Source organism: Typopeltis vanoorti, chromosome 7, assembly GCF_054136105.1.
Source record: "Typopeltis vanoorti isolate ZY-2024b chromosome 7, IOZ_Tvanoo_1.0, whole genome shotgun sequence".
Taxonomy (NCBI): domain Eukaryota; kingdom Metazoa; phylum Arthropoda; class Arachnida; order Uropygi; family Thelyphonidae; genus Typopeltis; species Typopeltis vanoorti.
Genome location: NC_143555.1, coordinates 3,334,021 through 3,361,400, shown reverse-complemented (window position 1 = coordinate 3,361,400; position 27,380 = coordinate 3,334,021). Strand labels below are relative to the sequence as shown.

General features: G+C 36.9%; 1 protein-coding gene across 1 annotated transcript in view; it reads left to right on the top strand.

Moving 5' to 3' along the window:
- Window positions 1–24,186, top strand: part of LOC150104452 (microsomal triglyceride transfer protein large subunit-like) — a 278,438-nt gene extending 254,252 nt beyond the window's left edge. Inside the window, exons 18-19 of the mRNA XM_090395154.1 lie at window positions 11,794–11,959; window positions 24,079–24,186. Of these exons, the coding sequence (XP_090251280.1) occupies window positions 11,794–11,941 (148 nt within the window). The 3' untranslated portion in view covers window positions 11,942–11,959; window positions 24,079–24,186. The remainder of the gene's footprint in view (window positions 1–11,793; window positions 11,960–24,078) is intronic.
- Window positions 24,187–27,380: the final 3,194 nt, after the last annotated feature.

Genomic DNA, 27,380 nt, shown 5'->3' with positions numbered 1-27,380 from the left:
AAAAATTGTTCTCTTGATTTTCTAAAATCCCTTCAGATGACAACACACATTCTATCTTTTGGTCAGCATTCAAACATTTGGGGATCCACTTTGCTGAGAGCTTCTGTATATCCAGATGTTGGTGGATAATGACCCAACTTATTTCCTGGGTATCCCCAGAGCCTTTGAATTGTTTTTGGCTGGTATTTGCTTATCATCAAGGATCATGGCATAAACTGCATCAATGTTTCCAGATGTAATCACTGTGGAAGGTCTTCCTGACCTGGGTGCATCTGTTATCTCAGGATGCCCAGTTTTAAACTTGGTCATTATCCATCTGGCAACTGTTGGATATGCTGGGACACAGTCACTTGACACAAGTGGGACACAAGTTTTGCACAAAGGTTGGTGAATCTCAGTTTGTAGACCTTTCTTGTAGCATGAAAAACTTGATGACCTGCACCTCTGTGTCTTTGAATTTTTCCAAAACCTTTGACATGCCTTCTTATATATCCTAAAAGAAAAAGATTAAATTATTACAATTTGATGAAACATGGGAGTTAAAGGGTTTTAATATATGTACTTTCTTGTGGTTATAGAGTTGCTTTAATATTATTTTTGTTCTAGGTGTTTATCAGAACTTTTCAGCTCCTCCCCACTCATATCACTATGTATATGTCATCTTTGTACAATGCATTTGTCACTTTGTTATAATAAGTAAGCTGATTGCTGAAACACAATCTTCTTTTAGCAAATTTGTGCTGTTCATCAAAGAGAATGTCGCTTTTGTCAACCCAGTTCTGAATCATGGTCCTTACTATTTCTCTAATTTGAATACACCTTGAATATCACTCACCACCCCCTCCCCCTTTCATGAAGTGGAACATTTTGCCCCCTTTCCACTCCTTTCGAACTTAGGTCAGCCTGTGGCTCATGTTAGAAGTACATCAAAGCTGTTTTATTTACCTAGAACAACCTCTCCAGATGTCATGATATAACTATGAAATTATACACCCTTATGGTAATTGTGGCTCCTCCTCTTTTTACTACACTCAAAGTTCTTAATGATGTTTCATTCAAGAGGATGAAATACCTTTTATGAATTGCCCATTCAATATCTCTACTATATCTGCCAGTGGTGGCCCATGAAGTTTAAAGTGGTGGTGCTGCCTATACAAAGTATTAAAAAAATTCTCTTTTCCTAATTAGTAACCAATTTATTAATAAATAAATTTACAGATTTATTTGATAATAAATTGGTTACTAATTAGGAAAAAATATTTTTTTAAAATTATTTTGTATAGGCACCCCCCCCCCCCACTTAAAACTTCACGGGCCGCCACTGATATCTGCCTTAGTTGTTATCATTCAACCATTTTCACTAATAAATGTTATGTCACCCTTCCATAATCATTCTTCCTTCTACTTGCTATATAGAAAAAATTGACTAGGATTTCCTTTGGCCTCTTTAGCTAGTTAACTGGTGCTCATAATGCACTCTTTCAACCCTTACCAAGTAAGGGTTGAAAGAAAAGTGAGTTACTTTTCTTGCATGAACTTTGTACTTCTCATGCAACTATACACTGGTTGGTAAGAAGTTAACAGGCACTCCCACGAGCAAGATGCATCATTCCACGTAATGAGTCACGTGTTTGTAGCCAGTATAAATTGGAGGAATATGATGCTCCCAAGTCAGTGCAATGTGTCCTCTTGAAATGGCTGCAGGAAGGGAACTGATAGTTTGAAAAAGGCATTATGAGAGGATGCCATATTGCAGACTTGTCTGCTTGGCAAATTATTGACAAATTACACCATGCCAGGTAAACAATCAGTAATACCATACTGAGATGGAAGAACAGGGAGTAAACTACAAATGCTACCCACAATGGACGACACACCAAACTTTGTGTGCTACGAAAGATATGTAAAAACTGCCATTCAGCAGCTGACACGTATGCAAAGTTCTAGCCATCCACTGGAACACGAATCTGCACCATTCAGAACTGAGACTCACAACATGGGTTTTCATGGTAGGACCACAATATGCAAGCTCCATATTACCCAAACCAACATACAGCATTGTCTTCAGTGGCGCAAGGAGCATGTACAGTGGGACTGGGATGCTTGGAAAACTGTTATGGGGTGATGAATCATGTTACACCCTTTACTGAGCAGATGTGTGGGTCTGATGGATGCCCAGTGAAAGTTCATGAGTTCTACAAAGACCAGGCAAGGAGAGTGACTTGGTTGGTGAGAGTAGCTAAAGAGAGGTATGAACAGCAGTTAGCTAATGAAGCTAAAAAGAATCCTAGGGAGTTTTTTCGATATGTATTCAGCAAAAGAAAGAATGATTATGGAAGGATGACATTAATTGGAGAAAATGGTATAAAGAAAGCTGTTGCGGAATGTGTGGAGAAGATACTAAATGAGCAGTTCGTAAAGGTCTTTCAATCTTGTGAATGTGACTTCATGGAGAGATTGAGAGTAGTTGATGATGGGAGGAGAGACTGACTGTAAGTGAGCAAGAGGTTATATGGGGAGTTGAGCAAACTATATATATATATATATATTTTTAATAAGAGTCTAGCACTTGGTCAAGTTCCTAAGGAAGGCAAGATTGTGCCACTTCATAAAGGAGGTGATCGAACTCAAGCATCAAACTATAGGCCTATCTGTGTGTCAGGTGTTGTGGTTAAGTTGTTGGAGAAGCTTGTGAGAATTAGGATCCAGAATTGGGTTGACAACAATGGTATTATCTTTGATGGACAGCGTGGATATGCTAAAGGGAGGTCATGTTTTAGTAATATAGTTACTTATTACAATAAAGTGACTGCTTCCTTCGACAGAAAAGGATGCACAGTAATATATACTCGGGTCTCTTTTTATGCGGATTTGAAGTTATGCACCGCATAACTTCAAAACTTATGTACGGTTGTACATAATGAAAAGCGTGTTGCAGCACATTCTGGAGTAAAGTGAGTAACGAAAAAGAGAAGAGAATGGAAACAGTAAGGGAGAGAGGTATGGGAGTGCAAGAAGAGAAGAGAATGGAAACAGTAGGAGAGAGAGAGAGGTATGGGAGCGCTAGAAGAGAAGAGAATGGAAATAGTAGGGGAGAGAGGTATGGGAGTGCAAGAACAGAGGAGAATGGAAACAGTAGGAGAGAGAGAGAGTATGGGAGTGCTAGAAGAGAAGAGAATGGAAATAGTAGGGGAGAGAGGTATGGGAGTGCTAGAAGAGGAGAGAATGGAAATAGTAGGGGAGTGCTAGAAGAGGAGAGAATGGAAACAGTAGGGGAGACAGCATGAGAGAGAGGTATGGGAGTGCTAGAAGAGGAGAGAATGGAAACAGTAGGAGAGAGGGAATGAGAGAGAGAGGTCTGGGAATGAAAGAAGATGAAAAGGTCTGGGAAAGAAAGAATGAGAGAATGGAAACAATAGGAGAGAGAGGTAATGGTAAGGTGTATAATGTATGGGGACTCTATGATCTGTGGTGTTCAAGATAGGATGCATGAGGAGTGTTTGCAGGAAGAACGATAGAAAGTGTGGCTTTAGCAGTTAAGAGAGGTGAAAGGGTGGATGAGATGATTGTGATGGTGGGAACAAATGACTTGAGTGGTGGTGTAAATAGGGCAGCAAGAGATATGAGATTCTTGCTTGAGGTGGTACGAAAGAAGACACAGAGAGGAAAGATAGTGTGTGTGTTGCCTAGGTATGATAATGACGAGCTGAGCAGAAGAGCAGTAATATTGAATGACATAATAGCTAGAATGTGTGACAAGAGAGGACTGGAATATGTGGATGCTTGGAGGAGAGAGAGGAATTATATGCGAGAGATTGCTGTTCTGAACAAGTCACCCCTGCTACCATCCTCCCAGGGAGGATGGTAGCAGGGATAGCCTCTTGTTGGAATGTGTGGGAGAAGGAGGACGACATCAGCTAACACTGAGCCCAGTGGAGTCTAGAGGGGATAATGCTCTGTATAGAAACAACGGTATTTATATGCGTTATACTAATACCAGGAGTATCCGGAATAAGGAAGAGGAATTGGTGGCGCAGATAGCATCAGCCTGACCAAAAATTATTGGGATCACTGAGATGTGGTTGACAGAAGAGGATATAATAACAGGAATAGAAGTCGCTGGGTACAGCTTTTTTGGCAAGATAGGAAGGGAAAGCATGGTGGTGGAGTACTAGATATGATAAGTAACAACCTGTCATCTAAGAGTGGAGACTTTGGAAGGCAGTGGCACTAATGATTTTGAAAGTATATGGTGTGAGGTAGAGGTGGGCAAGACAGGATATTTAGTGAAGTGTTGCTACAGACCCAGGAGAACAAAAGGTGGAGACCAGGAAATGTTTAGACAGTTGAGTTTGGCAAGTGCAAGAAGAATGATTGTTATATGAGATTTTAACTACAGCAGTACAAACTGGGGAGAGGAAGATGCATGTAGCAATAAGGGAATGGAATTTCTAGAATTCTTGAGGGACAGATGTCTTAGGCAACATGTAATAGAAGGAACAAGAGGTTCAAGAGTTTTGGATTTGATTATAGCATCAGAAGAGTTGATAATAACTGAGATGACATCTCTCCCACCAGTTGGAGAGAGTGACCATATGGTTTAACTTGGAAAGTGAATAGACATGCAGGAGTATCAAAGAGGCGGGAACGTATATGGAATTATAAGGCAGGTGATTATAATAGTCTAAGACGTCAACTTGGGGAAGTTTCATGGAGGGAGGAATGGGAAGGCTGGGATATCATCAGTGCATGGGAAATTATGAAAGAATATTTGTTAGCAGCAATAGTAAGTTGAATACCACAAGTGAAGAAGAGGGCACAATTTGGAGTAAAGTGGATGACAAACAATATTAAAGAGGAATTGCATCTGAAAAAGAGGCTATGGAAGAGTTATAAGGAGATAGGTGAAGAGAAGATGCATGAAGAGTATAAGACACAAGCCAGAAGAGTGATTAGTATGGTAAGGAAGACTAAACTGGAATATTAGAGGAGATTGGCCTTAAGATCTAAAGAAAATCTAAGGGAATTTTTTAGATATGTGGCCAGTAGGAGAAGAAATGACTGTGGAAGAATGATATTGTGGGATAAAAATGGGAATAGAGTGACTGGTGCAGAGGACATAGTGGAATTGTTCAATGAACACTTTATTGGAGTATTTCATCCTGCAGGAATCAGTTTTAATGCTAGAGGGATTGGGCAGGTTTGAGGTTTAGAGGTACAGAATGAGAGTGTGTTTCAAATACTGAGTACTCTGGATGTCAGTAAAGCTGTGGGAGATGGTATTTCACCACGAGTTTTGAGAGAATGTGCTAGGGATTTGACAGTGCCTTTGACCTGGCTTTTCAATGAAAGTCTGGCTGCGGGAAAGGTGTCCATGGAATGGAAGGAAGGTAAGATAGTGCCGTTGCATAAGGGTGGTAGCAGACTGGAAGTGTCTAATTATAGGCCAGTTTGTGTGTCATCAGTAGTTAGTAAGATCTTGGAGAAAGTAGTGAAGGACCATATACAACATTAGGCAGATGAGAGTAATGTTATCTATGAGAGTCAACATGGATTTGTGAAGGGGTGCTCTTGTTATAGCAATATGCGTCTTTTATGATAAAGTTACAAGAGCTTTAGATGAAGGAAAGGCATATGCTGTGATTTTCTTAGACTTAGCGAAGGCATTTGACAGGGTGCCACATGATAAGCTGATATGTAAGTTGCAGCACATGGGTCTGGATGTCAGATTAGTCAACTGGATTCAGGATTGGCTGTCCAATAGGTATCAGAGAGTTGTGTATGGTTGGGTAGTTTCAAGGAAGTGGGGTCCAACAGGGCTCAGTACTGGGACCTATATTGTTTAACCTTTATATCAATGACATTGTCAGTGCAATGACTGCAAGTGGATATTCAGTTGTTTGCAGATGATGTGAAGCTGGGAAGGATTATTAATAATAATGCAGATGTGGCAGCCCTGCAAGAGGATTCGAATAAGCTAGATAGATGGACAAATGAATGGGGATGTCGGTTTAATGCAGCAAAATGTAAGGTCTTGAGGTTTGGGAAACATCGATAGGACACTGCATACTCTATGGGAGGAGTTATACTGGAGGAAGTAGGGGAGAGATTTGGGGTTGTTGATTGATAGAAACCTGAAATTCAGGGGACATATTGCAAAGGTGGTGAAAGTATCCCAGAGGATTGCTGCAATAATGAGAAGGACGCTGACCTGCAGAGATAAAACACTTATCATTCCGTTGTATAAGACCCTGATCAGACCACACTTGGACTATTATTCTCAGATTTGGTCCCCAGGATTTGAAGGGGATAAATTAACCGTGGAAAGGGTACAAAGGCGGATAACAAAGATGGTTTCAGGACTGTACAATGATAGTTATGAGGATCGGCTGAGGGAATGTGGACTGCAGAGTTTGGTGGATAGAAGGATAGGTGATATGATTGAGATTTTTAAACTGTTGAGAGGTGGTTACAGGGTTGACACTGGGGAGTTCTTTCGCTTCGTTGAACAGTGGGAAGGAGTCATGACAAGAGGCCACCCTGGAAGTTACGAAATTAAACTGTGAGCAAGAGGGTGAGGAGTGGTGTCTTTGCGTGGAGGGTGGCTGAACCGTGGGATGCATTGCCTAATGGAGTGGTGAGGGCGAGAACGGTCAGTGAGTTTAGGGAGTGGTATGATAGACTTTGTGTTTCTAAGGGGGCAGGGGGACCTCCCCTCGATGAGTCTTGATAGACTTGTGTTTCTTAGGAAGGACCTACCACGATGAGTCTTTTGGCTCAATGGAGGCCTGAATAATATTAATAATAAATTACTAAACTCATCATTGCAAATTTTAATCAGCTGATTACATTGCCAGAAGGAAAAAATCAGCACAGAACGAGGGTGAAGCTAATTCTATTAGTGAAGAACCATTGCCTTCACCATACAGATCTGATGCACTGACTATTCTCTTCTGGTGATGAAAGTGATTTTGCACCAGTTCGCAAACGTTGCTGAATATTGTCTAATAGTGATGAAAATTCTCATCATAATTCAGAGGAGGTGAGAGAAGATGCACCTTGGACAATGTTGTATGCAGATGACATCTTGCTGTGTGTAGATTCAAGAGAAGAAGCGGAAACTAAACTGGAAAGATGGAGAAAAGTACTGGAAGAGAGAGGTATGAGACTGAGCAGAAGTAAGACAGAGTATATGTGTTGCGCAGTGGGCGGTGGCCAGGAGTCAGACCTGGAGCTGGAAGGAAATGTCATCAGGAAGGTGAGAGACTTTAGATACTTAGGTTCGACAGTGGAAGAAGATGGAGAAGGTGAGAAGGAAGTGGGATGCAGGATACAAGCAGGTTGGAGGAACTGGAGGGAGATGGCTGGAGTGTTATGTGATAAGAGGGTGCCGATCAATCTGAAAGGCAAAATTTATAGGACAGTAGTGAGGCCAGCTATGACATATGCTATAGAAACTGTGGCCCTGAGGAAAAATAACATTAGCAGGATGGAAGTAGCAGAGATGAGAATGCTTAGGTGGATGTGCGGTGTGACCAGAAAGGATCATCTGAGAAATGACTATGTCAGGGGAACAGTGAAAGTTATGAACTTAGGAGCGAAAATACAGGAGGCAAGGTTGAGATGGTTTGGTCATGTGACGAATATGTGGGAAGAAGGGTCATGCAGATGGATGTGCAAGGAAGGCGGAAGCGTGGGCGGCCAAAGAAGAGATGGAGGGAGCTGGTAGAAGAGGACTTGAAGATGAAGAACTTGGATGTGGTGACAGCCCAAGACAGGAAGGTGTGGAGGAGACTCATAAGAAACAGTGACCCCACTTAAGTGGGAGAAGCTGCAGAAGAAGAAGAAGAAGTAGTGATGATAATTCTCATGACAAGATGTAAAAAAAAAAAAAAAAAGGTTACTTTTCAATAAAATTAAATGAATAAAGCTTTAAAAAAAACTTAGGCATTCTTATTTTCCTGAATTTTTATAAACTTTTTATGCGATTTTATGTTTATTTTAATTCATTGCTTTGGTTTTATGCGGTTTTAGAAAAGTATGGAACGTATTTCTAATTTTTCAATGTTAAGTTAGGTCTTTTTTTGTGCATTTTTTTTTATATGCGGTTTTCTATGGAACATATCTATCGCATAAAAAGAAACCTGACTGTTCTTGGATTTCGCAAAGGCTTTTGATAGATTACCTCATGATAAGCTGACAGTCAAACTAGAGCAGATGGGGTTGGATGTTTAGATTTGTGCATTGGATTGGAGACTGGCTATCTAATAGGTATCAATAAGTTGTGTATGGTGGTGCGATATCTAGGAAAAGGAAAGTCACTAGTGGAGTGCCTCAAGGGTCTGTTTTAGGGCCATTACTGTTTAACTTGTATTTTAATGATATTGGTGAAGATTTGGATGGAGATATTCAGTTGTTTGCGGATGATCCAAAGTTGGGACGAACCATGAAGAGTAGGGAAGATGGTGTGGTCTTACAAGAGCACTTGATTAAATTAACTGATTGTGCACGGAAATGGGGATGAGAGTTCAATGTTGCAAAATGTAAGGTTTTAAAATTTGGAAAACATAGGTGGGATGCAGAATTTATGCATGGTGAGGATATACTGTTGGAGGTTGGAGGAAATAAGAGATCTGCAGGTGATAGTGGATAAGGATCTGAAATTTATGGGACACATTGCCAAAATTGTGAAGACAACACAAAGGCTTCTGGGAATGTTGTGGAGGATACCCTGTTATATAAGGCTTTGATTAGGCCACACATGGACTATTGTGCCCAGATTTGGTCACCTGGTTTTCAGAAGGATGAAGAGATGTTGGAAAGGGTCCAAAGTCAACTAACTAAGGTAGTTTCTAACCTCTGGAATGTCGAGTATGAGGAAAGATTGAGAAGATGTAATTTGCAGAGTCTGGTGGACAGGAGGAAGAGGGGAGATATGATAGAGACCTACAAGTTAGTAAGGGGTTGTTATAGGATCAATGCTGGAGAAGTTCTATAGAAAAAAGTGTGAGATCCAGGAAGAACCAGAGGTCATACCTGGAAACTGTATACAGAGGGTGTGAGTAGGGGAGTGAGAAGCAGGTTTTTTTCATGCAGAGTTGTAAATGATTGGAATTCCTTGCCTGAGAGTGTGGTGTCTGCAAGGAGTTTGAGTGTGTTTAAGACAGTGTATGATGAGCTGTGTGTGTGTGTGTGATAAAAGGACCTCCCAGGTGAGGTCTTGGGGTAATAATAATAATATTTACTAAAATATCATCATTACTGCTGGGTCTTCTATATTTTTACATACCAACTATAAGCAAGTACTTTTTTATAAATTTTTAGAGGGTATTTTGAGAATAATATCTTATTTTTACCAGATGAGTTAAGAGCAGGAAGAACAGAGGTTACCTCAGCTTATAGATGATGCGTTGACAGACGAGGAGCCATTTAGCAGAGATGATGATAGTGAAATTGATTTAGAATTAGTCACAGAACAAGACTGTGAGGAAGAATCCTCTAATATTGATTAAAAAGATATGGATTTCTATAATACACTACATTAATTGGGTGGGTCTGTCGGATCCTACCTTACCACTTTTGTTACATTTTCCCACCTCACCAGCGCCGGGTTAAAAGATCCTTTGGATGACCTTGGGGGATCACGAGTTTTTGGAGAGGTAACCCCGCACATAATACAGGGAAACCGGTCTTGGTAATGATCCCTTCCATAATGCATAACATATACATATCCACAAGGAGATGTGCTTTGCATTATGGGATACTAAGGCAAGTGATGTGAAGTCAATACCATTTTTACCACCTGTTGCACCAGTCCTGAAAATACTTCAGGTGCAAGGAAGTGTGTCATCACCATTACTTTTCGACATCTATGTCAATGGTCTCTTCATCTTTCCAGGAACTAGAAATTTTATCTTTTACCTTGCCATAGCTACTCATTCAAAAAATTTCAAGTCCATTGAAAATACTCTATCACTTGCCTTAAATAGCCTGTCTACATATTATAGCAGTAATCAATTAAAACCAAACTCCTTGAAAACCCAGTCTGGCCTATTCTACTTTAACAATAAGGAAGCTACAGATTTCTTTGGAAGGCTCTAATATAGAACATTCCTGGAGCCTAATCTACCTTGGTGTGACTATCGATCGCACTCTTTCATATAAAATACACATAGAAAAAAAACAAAGGCAAAAATTAATGCAAGAAACAATATACTAATTAAGCTTACTTCTTCCAAATTTGGTGCAGACCCTAGCACAGTGAGATCTTCTGCCCTGACCCTTTGCATGTTCTGCTGCTGAATATGTCTGCCTTGTATGTTCCAGATCCTGCCGTGCTGAAAAACTTGACCCAGCATTGAAAGCTGGGTCAAGCTGCTGCTGCTTAATTACAGAATGCCTGAAACTAACACCATTAAGAGACCTATATACTTTAGCTGATATTGCACTCTCTTCAGTTCAAAGATCTGTTTTCTCAGCTGACGAAAGAAGCAGACAAATGATGAGTGCCACCCACTATTTCGCCAGACTACAGTGCTCCAAAGACTAAGATCATGACATAACTTCCGAGCAGCCACCATTGAACCACCTGAAATCCACTCCAGAGACAAAAATATCCACTTAAAATCCACTTCAACAATGGTTTGCACTATATGCTGAGAATAATACTGGTATTCCAACAGCCAAACATCTTCTACGTGGTGCCCACTTGGACTTGGAATACTCGGAAAAGCCTCAACAAATTACGAACAACAGGATGCTGCAAACAAAACCTCATCAAATTGGGCTACATTACTGGATAATTGTGAGTGTGGGACAACCCAGTCCATAGAACACCTTCTCTCTTGCCCCCTTCAATCGCCTTGCACAAAAGAGGACCTTATATCCTGCACAGAAAGAGCAGTTGATTGCACAAGATACTGGAGGAACATTTGACCATGTTTATTGTATATAACTTATGTATAGTTTCTTTTTCCTTCATATTTTACTTATTATTCCCTGTCTAATTTAACCTACTAAATTTGGTTCTCATTTGTAATGTATCCTAATTTATTGTAAATAATGTTGCACCAATTACTTACTACTTGTACCACTTGTTTGGATACAAAATAAATAACACCATACCGCTTCAAAACTGTTGCCACTATTTGCTTCTTGCATCTCCCCCTTGATGGGCATAACTCCTCTGATGAGATAACCATTATCAGCACATTCCTCTTTACATTCTACCTGTCTATCCTCATGAAAAACATTATATTCCTTCATATCTTATCACACTCAGTGTCATTCTTGACCACCTATATGTTTCACTTATTCTGAAAGTTTTTGGGTGAATGACCTTATGCACCTTCTGATTAACAACATTTCTAATAATTGAACTCCATAGATGGCCACTGTCATATCATTTGTCATTTCTTTTGTGATACCATTTTTTTCCAGTCTTCCTCACTCTTCCATATATGTTATCCTCATTTCACTCTGCAATCTCTTACCTAATATTCACCAGCTCTGTGTTGAATTACTTTCTAACTGCCATTCACTCTCTACTAGTCACACTTCTCATTGCCTTTCATGCTTGTTATTAAAAATGGATAAGTTTCATCTGAAATTAAAGCACAGTGTTTTTCAGACAGTCATAATTTTTTAAAAGTTATTAAATCCTCTAGCATTTAAGTCGCTGTTGTACAAAATTCTAGGTCACTGTGTTATATGCAATAACATGAAGCTGAACAACCAAACAATGTGATACTTTTTTTTTACAATATGATAATTTTGGTAATTTATGTGTTATAGATATGATGTTAAAAGACAAGTCAAGATACCAAGAAGTAAATATGAAGTTACAAGAAAGACAAAGAGAAAAATGTACATCTCATCAAAATCATATAATCTTCATCAAAAAAATTCAGAACAGTGTACTATAATGCTGATGAACTCATAAATTTTCCATAAATTGCTTGTAAGTCATGTTTTTAGATGTAATTATGTTTATTAAGTTTATAAGTCTTATGTTTATATTTCTCTTTCTTATTCTATAGAAACCAGTTTCTATAATATGCGTACAGGTATACTAATACCTTTCATTTAATTTTCAGTATAGAGACTCTGTTTCTAAACATTAATGGATTTATTAAAATAAACAATATAACTCAACAAGTTTCATAAGTTGTTCATCTCTTTATATGTACTAGTTTGTTGAAGTTCTTATAACACCTGATATATGCAATTAATTTTTTCTAGTCTTTTTTTTTTTTTTTTTTTTTTTTTTTTTTTTTTGTCTTGTATCCCTGATGATGTAAGTCAGACTTACATCATCAGGGATACATTGTTAGGTTATTGTTTATTTTAATATATTGATATATGTTTAGAAACATGGTCTCCATACCAGAAATTAAATGAAGATTTGCTAAACCACTAAAATCTCATGTTAGAGGCTTAATGGAGTGAAACAGCACTGAGAAAGGATTTTATTATTATTATTATTATTCAGGCCTCCAAGGAGTCAAAAGACTCATCGAGGGAGGGCCTTCCTAAGACATAGTCTGTCAAGACTTACTGAGGGGAGGTCCCCCCCCTGAGAAACACAGTCTATCATACCACTCTTTAAACTCACTGACCGTTCTCGCTCCCACCACTCCATCAGGCAATGCATTCCACGGCTCAACCACCCTCCACACAAAGAAACCACTCCTTACCCTCTTGCTCACAGTTTCCTTTCGTAACTTCCAGGGATGGCCTCTTGTCATCACTCCTTCCTGCTGATCAACCAAGTGAAAGAACTCCCCAGTGTCAACCCTGTAACCACCTCTCAACAGTTTAAAAGTCTCAATCATATCACCTCTCCTTCTTCTATCCACCAAACTCTGCAGTCCACATTCTCTCAGCCGATCCTCATAACTATCCTTGTACAGTCCTGAAACCATCTTTGTCATCCGTCTTTGTATCCTTTCCACAGTTAATTTATCCCCTTCAAATCCTGGGGACCAAATCTGAGAACAATAGTCCAAGTGTGGTCTGATCAGAGACTTATACAACGGAATGATAACCCTCTTATCTCTGCAGGTCAGTGTCCTTCTCATAATAGCAGCAATCCTCTGTGTTACCTTCACCACCTTTGCAATATGTCCCCTAAACTTCAGGTTTCTATCAATGATCAACCCCAGATCTCTTGTCTCCCCTACTTCCTCCAGTATAACTCCTCCCATAGAGTATGCATCATCCCATCGATGTTTGGGAAACATCGATGGGATGCTGCATACTCTACAATTTCTGAGAGCAGTTACAGATTCCAATAATAACCACTTCTGAATTTACTTGTGATGGAACTTGGTATCCTTTTTCCAACTGATTCTATGACATAATATCTAAAGGTCTGCAATTAGTGGGCCAAATTGGCAGAAATAGGGCACATTATATATTCCAAGCACAGATCTTTTAAGAAAAAATGATATCAAATTGAAAGAAATATGATGTTAAAAATTAATTTTTATATATTCATGTGTAAAATTTCATTATATACGTGTCATCGTGTTTTGACAATTTTATATTACTGTTCAGCTGCTATGCCACTCTTGTTTGCCAAGTTAATAATCGTATACTTACTCTTCAGTCAGCAGGCTGTGGATTCAAATCCTTGCATCCATATATACATATATTTAAATTAGCTTGTTTTTTATAGGGCAGCTGCAACTTCCAGGAAAAAGCTTCTCACTTTTGAACTTGCTGGAATGTAGCAAGTAGTTTTTTTCCCAATTTTTTCCTGTGTGTTGTGTACAAAACATGGTCTGCTAGACCTGACTGTTTATAGTCATGATTACAGATGGTTTTTTTTTTTTTTTAATTTCTTTCAAATGGATGTTGGATGAACTTCCAGAGACTCATAGTAGACCAACTTGCAGGAACAAGAAACCCTATATATATCCCAGGAATGGAGAAGGGATGGAATTGGTTTATGGGGAATGAAGAAGAGCAATTAGTTTGAAGTTGGACTTGAAGACAGTGTAGAAATAATATTTTTTATAGAATGTTATATACAACAATTCCTTGATTAATGCACCCTCTCCATTAGTGCATTTTTGATTAGTGTGTCATTTTTTGCTATACCCAAATTTGATTAGTGTACATCTTAAAAATAAATGTTACAGATTTTAAAAATTTTCTATCTATACATTTTTATGGCTATTTTAAAAAGTCACACACCAGGATGAAATAATTTTGTTACAAATTTAAAACATTTTACAAAGTTATTTTTTTAATGGCATACTACGCTATTTCCATGTACACTATGTTCCCAATTTACCATCAAAATTTATGTTGTCTGCTAATTACATAACATTTTGTGATCATATCTTGTGCCTCCTTTGCAATTGTTTTCCTTACTTTTTATTTTAAAGTATTTTCCCAACCTTTAATCATGAGTAAAAAAGAATTAGTGAGCAAAAAAGTGGAAGTGTGAAAAAGATTCGGAAGAAAATCTCATTGGAAGAAAAACTTGAAATATTAAAGAAAAATGAACAAGGCGAGTCCAGAGCAAAGATAGGACAAGATCACAAAAATGGGTGACTCAACTATAAGAGCAATTTTAAGCAAAGCTGCTGAATAAGAGAAAGGTAAGGCTGCTTCAAGTTCATCATACATGCAGACCACTCAAAATCAAAGTATTGTAATGATTAAATTAGAGAGACTTCTTTTTATATGGATCAAAGATTGTAATCAAAAATGGATCATGCAAAATAGTGATCTTATTAAATTAAAAGCATTGTCTCTTTGCAATCTTGAGAGAAAGGGCTATCAGTGATGGGAAAAGAATCCATGCGACTGCTGGATGATTGGAGCATTTCAAAAAGAGAAATAGCCTACATAATGTTCTAATCATAGGTGAAGCTGCAAGTGCAGATAAGGAGATGACTCAAATTTTCAAGAGACTTTGAAGAAATTTGTAGAAGGGGGCTTTTGTGACCAACAAAGATTTAATGTCGATGAAACCGTTTTTTTTTTTTTTTGGAAGCGAATATCTTCCAAGACTTTTCTGTCCAAATCGGAGAAATCTCAGCCTGGTTATAAAGTCACAATGTCAAATGAAATTACTTCTACTAATATGCAAGCCATTTGGAAGCGCATTCTTCCACATTGTGCAAATGATTTTAGAGGCTTTTCAAATGAATCTAAGCTAATTAAATCTCATTCTGAGAAATTGAGTGATTCCAACCTGTTAAATTTAGATGCACAACGGGAAGATCCTGAAGAATATGAAGAACATTTAATCACTGACAAGCCCAAAGAGATTTCACAGAAACAATTAAATATTTTTTGTACAATCGAAGTTAAGTTTTTATGCAGCAATGCTTAGAGGCTGACCCTGATGAAGAGAGAAGCAGTAAAATTTGGAGAAGATTAGAAGAAGCAAAGGGCCATACTGTCAGTTGTATGAAACAGAATGCTGCCAAACTATTATTATTATTCAAGCCTTCATGGATTCAAAAGACTCATCGCAGGAGGTCTTTTCTAAGAAACACAAGTCTATCAAGACTCATCGAGGGAGGCCCCTCCTACGAAACATAAAATCTATCATACCACTCCTTAAATGCATTGACTGTTCTCGATCTCACCATTCCATCAGGCAATGCATTCCATGGTTCAACCACCCTCCATGCAAAGAAACCACTCCTCACCCTCTTTCTCACAGTTTCCTATGTTAGCTCAATTATTTGTTAAGAAGTAGAAAAATAAATTTATATTCTGAATATGTTTTATTGTCTTTAAGCTTCATGGTGTTCCTTTAAATAGGCCCTCAGACATACTAATTCTTTAAAAAAAAATTAAGGGCAAAAAGAAAGAAATTTGAGGAATGAATTATACTTTTTATCGTAGGTTATTATATTTGATTAATGCGTATATTTTAAAGAACGCATTAGGCACATTAATCGAGGGATTGCTGTGTGTGTGTGTGTGTATACGCGCGCACACACAGTAAAACTTGTTCAAAGTGGAATTGCAAGGGACTGAATATATTTTCCACATTGGCCAAGTTTCTGCATTATACAAAATTGCATAAAAAATTTAAAATCCATTAAAATCATATTACATGGTACATACCTGTTTGAGTGAAAATCAGCAGTGCTGGCTCTTGTAAGTAGGTAATACTTGTAGACGTATGTTATTAAAATTATAGTAATAATAACACATTATTAAAGTATTAATGCTCTATTACACTGCACATTACAACTTTCCAATATACAACTCATTGAGATTTCTTCCACAGATCCAACAAAGAAACTTTTTTCCTTTTTTGTGATCATGTCTTTTTGAATGCAGTCCTTAACTGTATACAATAGTTCAAGAAAGCTGGAAGAGTTTGAATCAATTGGTCTTCACTCTGAACAAAGTTCTCTGTATCACAGGAAAGTTCTTTCCTCGGCAGAGATTGGATATTGCAGAAATGATTTCACTCACCTCCTCCAAATTATCTGCCACATCGCTTTCCCTAACCCAGCTTTATCAAAAACTTTTTCTACTGTTTCTGCTTTAATTTCCTTCACTGCCAATCTTCGCAGCATCCAGAACCGATACAGATCTTCTTAATGCATTAGAGCTATTGGCTTCTTCTACATTCAAAATCAAAGATTGCATTAAAAATAGTCTGTAGTGTGATTTGAATGTGTAAATAACATTCATCTCCATGGGCTGTAATACACTTGTTACATTTTCTGGGAACCAGGCGATTTTCACATTTGAAAGCGTTACCTTTGGGTGGCAGGTAGCATTGTAAAGAAAAAGGATGACATTTCTATTTCCTTCTCATTTTTGCATTAAACATGTTTAATCACTCTTCCATTGTAGCTGTAGTCATTCAAGCTTTTTTATTGTTTCTCCAAATCACTGGTAAATTATTAATTTTCAGGTTCTTAAAATATCTTGATTTTGCTGCTTTTCCAATCACGAGAGGCTTTTCCATTTCTCCCACCGTATTCCCACACAATAACATTGTAAGTCTTTCTTTGGACATTTTGTCCCCGGTACACGTTTCTCCCTTAACCACGAGTGATTTTGTTGTTAATGCCCGAAAAAACAATCCTATTTCGTTTGCATTGTAAATGTTTTTAGGCTCATATGGGGAAATCAATTCTAGCAGTTTTGGTTTCCACTGACTCACTACACTTTCATCCACATCTTTAGATTCCCCACAGACTTCGTTCCACACAATATTGTGCCTCTTCTTAAAACTATCCAACCATCCTGTAGATGCCTTAAACTGATCATTCCTGAGAGATTTGGCTACTGCGAGAGCTTCACTTTGGACCATTGGACCGGATATGTGAATGTTTTTTGATCTTGCATTCGTGAACTCCCCACACTACTTTGTTGATTTCCTCGTTGCCGGTTACCATTGCCTTTCTCTTCATTCTACCATTTCCTTGCAGCCATTCGTTCACTATTTTATCCTTTTGTTTAAGTTAGGGATCCCAGATACATTGGAAAAAAATACGGGACACTTATGACTGAGGGTGAAAGTTTAATATGCGCATCCATCACATATGACAGTCTTACAAAATGATTCTAACTTTCCAAGTGTGTGTTTGTGCATGGTAAGGTTTACTATGCACACACTTTACTAAGTATAAGTAAACAAATAGTAAATCAAATTGTTAGGCTGCATATTTTCATTAAGCCACTTTAAGTTGGCTTCAAATGGTTTTTTACTTACTATTATAGATATAAAATAGATTGTTAATACGGCACATGCCAAAATGTCAATACACGTGCACACTGTTCTAATGAACTTATCATTGTTGCGGTGTTGCCATCACTCGCCTTGAGAAAATAACAATGCGTCTACAGTTCCGTGTAATGACGGAGAGCGATGTTTGTAATAGAACAGAAATTGTAACTCATCGCTTTTGTTATTCAGTCTTGAACTCTAAAATACAGGACAAAAAGATGTCCTGAAGAGTTTCTCGGGACAACAGGATGCATTAGCCAAAAAAAGGGATGATCCCATATTTTACGGGACGTCTGGGATCCCTAGTTTAAGTATGTTGTATACTTACATTTTGCCACACTTAAACCGCATCATTATTTCCTGTACCAAGAGTTTATCCTTTTCTTTAGCTTCAATGACTATACGATTTAGCCATGATGCAAAAAATTCGGGTTACTGAAATGTTTGGACTAACCGGAAACTGACCAACATTAATTCTCAAACGAAACAGTAAAAGCCAAAATCTAATAAACATAGGTGTATTTTTAAAACACTTTCTGCTTTATACAAGTAATTTTTAATAAATTCTTCAAATATTGTTTTCCATTTCTGCATTGGGTAGATTCCACATTATATAAAATAAATAATACTGTAATGCCTATTTCTTCTGGCAAGTTTCCGCCTTATTCACGTTCTGCCTTGGACAAGTCTTGCTGTATATAGAATGTTTTTTTTTTCTCCCTCAAATTTAGTTAATATTATTTGGTTAATTTGTTTATTTTTTATGTGAGTATGATAATGAGTTTTTCGGCTTTTAAGAAAAATAGTATATTTTGTGTTATACTTGATATTGTCAGCATGGTGCCACTGCATAATAGAACTATGAGAGTAAGCCGCCTGTGTTAGGAGAGTATAATATGAGAGATATTGTCCAGTTCAGCATGTGCAAAATGTATTTGATACAAAATGTGAGAGATTTGCAGATGGAAAGCAAAACTGGTGAGCATTTGTTCACCACTCATATGGGGAAAGAAAATGTGTGATAGCGGGGTGAAGAACATTGACAAAAGGCTGAAAGCTGTTATTGAGATTATTAATGAGATTAATCTTTGAAAGGTCAGGGAAATGAAGAGGATGTCATGAAAAAAATAGCATGCTTACAAGGTGGGAGATCAAATAAATTACAGAAATGTCAGGCAATTGGTTAAGCTGAGAGGAGAAAGAAACAAGATGTAAGGTAAGAAATTCTAACTTATGGAAAAGCAAAAGAAGGAAAGTAAGAAGAAAATAAATTTTATTCTGTGATAAGATAAAAGATAAGATAAAAAATTAATTTATTCTCTGATAAGAGGAGTACTTAATGAGAGCTTGACTTAATCTTGTTTCCTTACAGTAAAAAGAATATTAATGAAGCTGTCAGGATGCAAAGAGGTAAGAGGAAAGAAATTATTCTTCTGGCAGGCAGAAATGACTTGAAAGGTAAAAGATATTGTATGGGAGAATATATGTAAGTGCTATTGGGAGAAGCAAAAAAAGAGTGAGACTAAATAAAGATTATGATAGAGATGAATTGAGACAGTGATTCTAAATGAGTCAATGCTGCCTAGGTTTTGCAGAAGGAATCGCGTGGTTTGTAAACCAACAGAGTGAAGGACTTATATGCTGATGGACTGCACTTAAATGGATTTAGAATTAGATATCTCAAGAAGAAAGCATTATTCACTGAGAGAGTGGAAGGTGGAGGTGCAAAGTCATGGAAACTAGAGTATTAATGTGATATATTAATGTGCGTGTGTGCACACAGTCACCCATGACATGTAAAAATGATCAAAAATGCAGAATAAGTCCTCAAGTCACAAAATTGAATGGGATTAGTCAATACGAGGTTGTAGACTCCAAGGGGATATACTGCAGTTTATGTTAGAAGTAGTATTATTATAGTTTTTTTTTTTATCTCCAGGGAGTCACAAGACAGTGTGGGAAGTCAACACAGTCCATCTCACCATTCCTTAAACTCATCCACTGTCTGCACGTTCACTACCCACTGACCCCTTGTCCTACCACATCAAAAATCTCCAGTGTTAACATGATAATAACTCTTCAACAGCTTAAATGTCTCTATCATATCCCTCCCCTTTGTCTTTTGTACATCAGATTCTGCATGCCCTTAGTCTATCCTCATAATCAACATCGTACAGTCCTGAAGTAAAAAAAAAACAAGAACAGTTGAATATTTGGACCCTCATATTGACAGCAGTCTGATATGGAACTAATTATTTTCCTGATTTACATGGAGTCACAAGACTCATTGTGGGAGGTGAGCACAGTCTATCACATTACTCCTTAATCATTCACAGTCTGCACTTTCATCACCTTCTTAGGCAATGCATTCCATGCTAAAACTTACTTCTTACCCTTTCACTCACCACCTCCTTTTGTAGCTTACCTGGAATGGCCCTTGTCCTTACTCCTTTCCCTTATTCTACCATATCAAAAATCTCCTTCGTGTTAATATGATAATAACCTTCAACACCTTAAATGTCTTGATCACATCCCCCCCCCCCGTCTTCTATCCACCTAACTCTGCAATCTGCATGCCCTCAGTCTATCCTCATAATCAACGTTGTACAAACCTGACATCATTTTTGCTATATCTGCACCCTCTCGAAGGTTACTTCATCTTCTTCAAATCCAAGTACCAGATCTGAGCTCAGAAATCCAGATGTGGTCTGAGTCTGATTAAAACTTTATTCAATGGGACCAACACACTTTTATCTCTTGTGGTCAATGTTCTCCTCAACATTGCCCAGTTCTCTGAGATTTCTTCAGAACCTTTGCAATATGACCTTGGAACTTTAAATCTCTATCTCAATCACCTCAAGATCCCTTGCTTCCTCCTCTTCTTCCAGTATAACTTCACCAAGTGAGTATGAAGCTTCCCATCCATGGATCCCAAATTTTAAAATCTTGCATTTAGTTGCATTAAACTGATGTCTCCATTAATTTTCCCACCCTTCCAGCTTATTCAAGTTTCCTCTTTAAGAGCCAAAACATCAGGTTTTTGATGTTTTGGCTCTTCATTGGGAGGGTTATTAGTATTACTAATAACCCTCCCAATCTTCACATTATCTGCAAACAACTGAATATCTCCATGTAGTCCTGTGACAATATCATTGACATGAAGACTGATCCCTGCAGAACTCCACCTGTAACCTTCCTAGTTCCTGATACTGTTCAAACTGTCTGATGTCTATTAGAGATCCAATTGTCAATCCAAACCACTAACCTGATTATCAAACCCATATGTTGCAACTTAAAATTCAGTGTGGCACTGTCAAATGCCTTTGAAAAATTTTAAAAAAAATGACAGTATATGCCTCACCTTCATCCACTGCTCTTGTTATTCTGTTGTAAAAGGTTACCAGATTACTAAAACAAGAGTACCCTTTAACAAATCCATGCTGGCCTGCATTAATAATATTAGCCTCAACTACCCAACTCTGTATTTATGTTCTTACCAGTTTCTCCAAAATCTTAACAATTGCAGAACAAAAATAGAAACAGGCCTATAGTTTGATATACCTCCATTCTATCACTATCCTTATGCAATGGTACAATCTTATCCTCTTTTCGCCAGGAACCTGTCCCATTTGTAAGACTTTATTAAACAGCAAGTCAGTGGTACAGTTACTTCCACGGCATATTCCCTTAAATGAAGTGGTGAAATTCCATGTATACACAAACACACATGCACCTTAACTGACATTCAGCATTCTCAGTATTTTTAACACATTCTTTCCTTCACTTCTAACACTTTATCACTCATTATCCTTCTATGAATAAAGCCTTCTGTACTAGAATTTTTCCTCCTACTCACCACATAGCATAAAATCTTCTTGGGATTCTCCTTAGATTGCAGTGCCAGTCTCCTCTCATATTCTGATTTTTCTCTCCTTACATACTAGTCACTTTCCTAATCTGAGCCCTATATTCCTCGTGCAACTATTCTCCACCTCTTTTATGTCTTCTGTTATCTTTTTTTCTTCTGCAATTCCCCATTTATTTCTTTTGTCTTCCATTTGACTCCAGAGTGTTTTATCTTCTCCACTTGAGGGGTACATTGCTGTTAACAATTTTTTTTTCCTTAAGTATCTGTCATTCATTATTGACCCTCTTCCTTCAAATTCTTTCATCCATTGTACTTTTTGCAAGCTGGTTTCTTAGTCTGTGATAGTTGTCTACCTTATAATTCCACATAAATTCTTTCTGTTTTCATATCTCCACATGCCTATTCATCCTCCAAGTCAGGACTACATAGTCACCCTCACGAATGATGGGCAAGTATGACATCACAGTCACAATCAGATGCTCTGATGCTATGACCAAATCCAAAACTCTTGATCCATGTGTTTCCTCCACCACATGCTGCATAAGATAGTTGTCCCTTGAGAAATCCAAAAATCAGTTCTCTTATTAAAATAAAATAAACAAGTAAATAAGTGTGTGTGCAATTAAAAAGTTAGATTTTTAATTGTGTGTGTATATATGCATATATTATTTATTTATTTAATTTATTTTATTATTTTTTAATAAGTTAGGAAATTTAATGCCTTCTTTAGTTATGTTTCAATAAGGAAATGCCATGAGTAGACATATTACTTAAAATTATAACGGAATTAACTCAAGTAAAATATTATTTATTAGAATTTTTGCCTGAATATCACAGGCATCTTCAGTTCATGTAAAAAGCTAATTAAACAATAACTGACATTTCCAAAAGGCACCACCTAAGCAGCTATTGTAAGATAACTAAAAAAGGTCATTAAATATCCTAACTTATTAAAAAATAATAAATAAATAGATAAACTGAAGATCCTGTGATACTCAAGTGAAAATTATACTAATAAATAATATTTTACATGAGTTAATTCCAGTATTATAATTATTTAAATATGCCTACTCATGGTAATTCCTTATTGAAACAGGATGGAGATGGTTGTGACAAGCTTTTGGAGGCAGCTTTGCCATGACCAAACATCTGCAAGGTAAGGATATTAGCAGTGTATAGAAAATGATCAAGGAGCATCTGAAGGAAGCATTATCGCACTGTATAACCAAAGTCAGGAGGTTAAATCAGATAGGAGATAGATGAGTATGTGTCATTAAGCAGAGTCTGAAAAAAAAAAAAAAAAAAAAGGATGTGGACGGTAAGTAAGAAGAAAGATAATCAGCAAGCTCGTGAATGGTAGAAGCGACCAGCTTGATAAAGAAGACAATATCAGATTATGAGAAGAAATTAGCTAAGCACGCTAAAGGGAAAGGGGGGGGGGTCTTTTGCTATATGGTAAGTGAGAGGAAGAATGAAATGGAAGGATAACTTTAAATGCTGGTAAGAGGGAGGTTACAGAAGCAGACAGAATAGTTACTGAGCGACCGCTTTGGAAAGGTCTATCATGTGAGGATATTGCTGTGTGCCAAGATTTGGTGCAATTTCATACAACCAATTTTGTTGAGGCTGGGTGGTTTCTTAAGGTAGAAGCAGATTCAAGGAATGGTCTTTCACATTTATATTTGCTGCAATGGAGTGAAGTGATTTTCTTCAAGGGAAGAAGTGTATTCTATGGTGAGTGTTCAAAGCATGGTCAGGAAGTCCTGAGTGGCTATAGTGATGGATGGTCTGTAATTGGTTGAAAAGTTGTATTTTTTAAAGATTTTTTGTTAGTTTTTCGAATGTGTCTTGGATATGCCGGCCCGGTTGGCCGAGTGATTAGCATATCCGCTCTCCAGTCAAAAGGCCACGGGTTCGAATCCTGCCGTGTGCATGGATGTTTGTGATTGTCTGTGGAAATAATAGTAGTGGTGGTGATGGGTGGTAGATGGCATTGGTGTAGTTGTCCGTTGGTGGATTTGAGTGGTGGAGACAGAGTTGTAGAGTAGATACCCTCCCCCTCGATGAGCCTTTGGACTCCCTGGAGGTGTCAAGTAATAGTAGTAATAATAATAATAATATATGGAATAGTGATAGCTTTAATCTAGTCTCTGTTCTGGAGAGGGGGATTGGGTGTATGAGTTTGGGGGTTCTAATATTTTTTGAAAATGATAGGAATTGTAGCCATTTTATTAGTCATGTATGTTAGAATGCATATTATATATTATTAGAATTTAGTTATGTATGTTAGAATGCATATTATATATTATTAGAATTTAGTTATGTATGTTAGAATTCATATTCTACATATGTAACTGAATTTTCTTAAATTTTTTGTTTTATAGTTTTCAATAATTTCTCAGACTGCAGCAGATGTTATTTTTGAAACATTGATTATTTTTAATTTTTCTTGAACAAGTTATGAAAAATTGCATTTTTTTTTTTATTTCAGAATAAACCGAAGAAATCAGTATATCAAAACAACAGTCCTTTTTGAAATCTACAAAAAAATTCCTTCTGTAATTTCACAAGACAATAAATTGATGATTTTTGAAAAGAAGGAGAATCTGTTATTTAATATTTTAGTTTTAATTTGTTTGATTATATATTTATTCAGTATTTGATATTTTGATATATAATAAACTACAAGACTTCTGATGCACATTAATCAGACTTTTCATGGCTTGTTAACAAGTAAAAAATAATTCAATAATTTAATCCATTATTTCAGCAACAGTAAATGAAGCCTTTTCAAGAATAAAGATAAACTAAGTATATTGAACAAGAGTATTGAATTTCAAGCAGGTATTCATATTTTGAGTGCATCCCATGAGCAGGGCCAAAGAGAGCCAATTTCTTGTTGAATTAAACGTAGGATGGAGGTCTCCCAGATACGGTTGTTTTTTCCTCATCTGCATTTATTTAGATTAAGAGCATTTGTAAAGCCTTCCTAGAATAGCCAGTCACTTTTGAAGTGGATTCTTCTGGGTAACAGTTCCTCTACATCGCCATGGACATATGTCAAACTTGTTTACAAATCCATTTTGTCCATATTAGTTCATAATTACAGGTAACCCTTGTATAACGCGAATATTAGGTTCCATAGAATTGCCGTCTTATATAAATCGCGTTATGCGAGACTCGGATCGCATAGAAAAAGTAGGGTTATGTTCCAAAATCGTTTTTTTAAATTATATAAACAACGATGACATATCCAACAGAAATATATTTTTATTTAATTCGGGTAATTCATGTAAATTAAGAAAACATATAAACTAAGAAACAAATACATAGTATAAACTTATAAAATTACAAATTGTAAACTTCATCGCACGTAAAACATAATGCAATGTTGTAGGCAAAATAAAGTGCATATTATAATCATCATCACTGTCTTCAAAACTAACATTTCATAGATGTTCTTTATTTATGCGTGGCCGTCGTCATCACTTGAAATCTCTTGGACATCATTTGTATAATTCTCATTGGTCTTTGGCTGGTTTAGTTATCAAGAAGTTGGTAATGAGACCTTGCTTACCACTATGCTGCAATTTTTCATTAAGTTCATAATATGGAGCTAAACAAATATCCAATTGTCTCGTGAATTTTCTGGAGTGCTCCATTGAGGGATCATTATCTGCAAAATAAATTCCTTTTTTGTCAACTCCAATCCTTCTGCTAATTTCTTTAAACTGAATTCTTCACTATAACCACCTTCTTCAATGATTTTTAAAAGTTCTCCTGGGTATTTCCCGGTAGCTTTTATGTCTGCTGATGCTGATTCTCGCTGGATTTTAAGATTTTGCAAAGAAAACTTTTTGAAAGTTTTTGAACCAGCCCTTATTGGCACAAAATCCATGCTGAGAGCTTTCTTCTGAAGAATCTTCATCAAGTTCTTTTAAGTATTTATAAGCTGGAGCTTTTTGTTTAATAAGATTTCCATCCAAAGGAATTTTCTTTTGAGTGTAATCTTCTATCCAAATCATTAAAGATTTCTCTATTTTTACCATTAGAATATCGCGTGCACGAGTAATGCACTTTGCACTTACCGTTGACCCAGCAATAACACTTTCTCGGATTTGATGTTCATTTTGTTTGATTTTTCGAATTATTGATTCATTTTAAATTCAAAGTCCTTGCAACAACTCCTGGTTTTCCTCCATTTTTCAACTGATCCAAGATTTTAATTTTTTATTCAAGAGAAACGAATTTTCTTTTCAATGTTAGTTTTTTCCTTTTTGTTGCAGTTTTAGTGGCCATTACTTTAAAAATATTTTTTTTTACATAAAAAAAGCATTACATATTAATTATGTATGTAACTCGCCAGAAAATAAAGTGCTCAACTTGAGATTAACACACTTATGATTTTTAATGCACTTTCCTGGCAGAAACGAAGATAATTTTCAACAATAAACACTTTATATGGTAAACAATTGATGTACATGTATGCTGAAAGGTATTTTCCTCTAATATAAATTTGCTACTTATAACTACGTGCATGATACGGGCAGTCACAAATTTAATGAAGATAAAAGTCAAATTTTAAGTTGCGCTGTGAAAAATATATGAAAAGATAAAGGATTACTGCAATTTGTAGACCGTGTTTATATCGAAACCATGTTGTATAAGTACCACGCTGAACAAGGGTTGCTACAATTTGTAGACCACATTATAGCGAAACTGCATTATACGAGGGTTTTATATATATATGATTTTGATATTCTCCTCTAGCTTCAGATCTAACTGCAAACTATCCTTAAGGGAGTTTCATTGGCAATGCATCCTTACAACACTGGGCACCAATAATGGGAGGACTTCCACTTTTGGAGAGTGGATAAGAGAAGCTAGTTTAAATATTGGTTTATAAGCAGTTATTTAGATAATTCTTTAATGTTTGCCATTTACAAATACATTTGTCAGCTCCCAGAAAACTTGCACATGCTTGCAAATATCTCAACATTAACTCACTCCACTCTCCTGCACACAGATTTATGGCTTAATAAAAACATTAGTATACAAAGTTATTTGCACATAAGACATACTGCTTTTTTCAAAGAGTATATGGAGCAGTTAGTATCAGAATGCCAGAGGTCAGGAGGATAAATTGGTAGCACTGAGATGAATGAGAGCATCAATTAGCAGGAAGCAAAAAAATAAAATGTTATGGAGAGTATATAATATAGAGAAAGATGATCATCAAGCTCATGAGTAATGCAGATTGAGTAACAAGCTGGTTTCCTCTCAATCTGCCAAAAAAAAAAAAAATCAAAAACCAAGCCAAAGAAAATTCTGAAGAGTTCTTTTGCTATTTGGCAACTAAAAGGAAGAGCAACTATGGAAGGATAACAAGTGCTGATGACAGGGAGGTATTGTTCGTCCACAGATTCGAGACCCTATGACACCCTTGCGCATGTCACAAAAAGGAGAATCCATTCCGATAATAGGGTAATCAATCTGTCTTCTGGGATGAGTTGTTTATTATTACATCGGAAAATTAACTTCTCTTTTATGATCATTGTAGTTTTTAAAGTGGTAACTGTTTTGCTTGTATAACACTTGAAAAATTTTATCTATAAAGCACGTAATTTTGCATGTTAGTGACCAATTCGTTTCTCTCCTTCAGCATGAATCAACCATTCTTAGCACTGAGCCAAGCAAAGCCCTACAAAGTGTGGGCATACTATAACAGAAGGAGACAAAATAGTTGAGTTACTGAGTGATCACTTTGCAAGGGTGTATCATTCAGATGGAGAT